Genomic DNA, 2,078 nt, shown 5'->3' with positions numbered 1-2,078 from the left:
GATAAGAACTGAACCGGCTTCGTGAGACCGAAAACCCAGGGTTAACCCTGAAGTTACCTCGCTAAGACATTAATCCTGCTTCGTGATACAGGCCCCTGGACAGCAGCGTCGCCAGAATCAACAGTTAAAAGCAGGTCATTAAAACTCTTAAACACAAGAAAGATACATACAGACAAAGACAAAAGATATAAATAGACAAAGAGACAAAGATACCAAAAGATAAAGACACAAAGATACAAACAAACAAAGGCACAAGACACAAAGATACAAACACATACACGAGATACAAGACAAAGATACACAAAAAAAGATACCAACAGACAAAGAGACAAAACCACAAGATACCAACAGACAAAGAGACAAATATACAAAGACCCAGAGAACAAAAGGGATGTAGACACAAAGATACAAAAAGAAAAGGACACAATAACACAAAGACACAGAGACACAAAGAGAGAAAAAAGTCAAAGAAACAAAGACACAGAACAAAAAACAATAACAAATGGACCAAGATACAGTGATACAAAAAGACAAGACGCAACAAAACAAAGAGACAAATATACAAATAGACAAAGAAACAAAAATAAAAAGGAACAAGGACAAGACACAATGCAACAAAGACACAATGCAACAAAGACACAGAGTGTTCTGTTAATACAAATCATTCCAAGAACATTAAATCTGGACCCGACCGTGCGCTGTAAGAAATGTGACGTCACACACTGGTCTGTGGACTCCTGATCTGACGCTTCCAGTTATCCAGTCTGGGAGTCGCCCAGCAACGAATTAACCATATTTGGACAAAAGGGTGGAGCTTACTTTAATGCTAGTTGCTAACTTGGTTAGCATCGTGCATTTACACCTGCGGCGCCACCTGCTGGTGTCTGACAGTAACAGGAAGTGAGTTGTACCTTCAGCAGTGTGTATCCAGGTGAACAGGTGAACAGGATGTGGTCTCTGAAGGAATATTCTGATTGGACGGGGGTCAGCACAGCGTTGGGCGGGACTTCAGGTGCAGGACACGTACTTCCTGTCACGACAAAATAGAAGCCTTTAAAAAACGTTGATGTGTATGTGTGTAGTGTGTACTAAGAAGTGTGTACCCACCTATAGACGTGTATGTGATCCTCCAGCCCAGGTTCTCTCCGGTGTTGTCGCTGTGGAAGACGACGGTGACGGTGTTGCTTTCAGTCTGGATCTCACCTGGAGAACGATCTCCGCAAAATGGACCGAAGTGACGGCCACCGGCTGTAATCTGACATACACACAGCTGATCAGAGTCTTGGACTGACCACAAGTCCGTCTAACGTGGGCTGTCCTCACCTTGACATGGTCGTAGGGGCAGCTGACATCGGGGTGGTCCTCCACGTCAAAGACAGGGTCGAACTGGAGGCGGAGCCTGAAGCCTGGCTCCACCTCAATGCGGTACAAACACTCCGAGCTCTTCGGGTACGGAGATGGGAAATCTACGCTGCTCAGAATGCCAGAGCGTTCCCTGAACACACCGTCACTGCAGTCCACTGAGACACACACAGAGGAGAAACGTGTTCATGAGTGAAGAGTAGATGAAACATTATGTGTTCATAAGTGAAGAGTAGATGAAACATCATGCGTTCATAAGTGAAGAGTAGATGAAACATCATGCGTTCATAAGTGAAGAGTAGATGAAACATCATGTGTTCATAAGTTAAGAGTAGATGAAACATCATGTGTTCATAAGTAAAGAGTAGATGAAACATCATGTGTTCATAAGTTAAGAGTAGATGAAACATCATGTGTTCATAAGTGAAGAATAGATGAAACATCATGTGTTCATAAGTAAAGAGTCAGTGAAACATCACGTGTGCATAAGTGAAGAGTAGATGAAACATCATGTGTTCATAGGTGAAGGTGAAACATTATGTTCATAAGTGAAGAGAAGGAGAAACATCATGTGTTCATAAGTCAAACTGTTTCAGAGAAGAAGCTGCTGTTCGTAGAAAAGTTGAGTTTCTGTGTATTTAGTGTGTGTGTGTGTGTGTGTGTGTGTGTGTGTGTGTGTGTGTGTGTGTGTGTGTCTGTGTGTGCGTGTGTGTGTG

General features: G+C 42.9%; 1 protein-coding gene and 1 long non-coding RNA gene across 2 annotated transcripts in view; one reads left to right on the top strand and one right to left on the bottom strand.

Annotated features, from left to right (window-relative positions):
- masp1 (MBL associated serine protease 1) overlaps positions 1-2,078 on the bottom strand; it is a 25,412-nt gene that overhangs the window by 4,106 nt on the left and 19,228 nt on the right. Inside the window, exons 5-7 of the mRNA XM_050060685.1 lie at positions 1,324-1,520; positions 1,108-1,255; positions 912-1,030 (exon numbers count right to left, since the gene is read on the bottom strand). Of these exons, the coding sequence (XP_049916642.1) occupies positions 912-1,030; positions 1,108-1,255; positions 1,324-1,520 (464 nt within the window). The remainder of the gene's footprint in view (positions 1-911; positions 1,031-1,107; positions 1,256-1,323; positions 1,521-2,078) is intronic.
- The window catches only part of LOC126400254 (uncharacterized), a 19,861-nt gene that overhangs the window by 7,530 nt on the left and 10,253 nt on the right, over positions 1-2,078 (top strand). The gene's annotated exons all lie outside the window — the stretch shown is intronic.

This window comes from Epinephelus moara, chromosome 2, assembly GCF_006386435.1.
Source record: "Epinephelus moara isolate mb chromosome 2, YSFRI_EMoa_1.0, whole genome shotgun sequence".
NCBI lineage: Eukaryota > Metazoa > Chordata > Actinopteri > Perciformes > Serranidae > Epinephelus > Epinephelus moara.
This window is presented reverse-complemented; position numbering and strand designations above follow the sequence as displayed.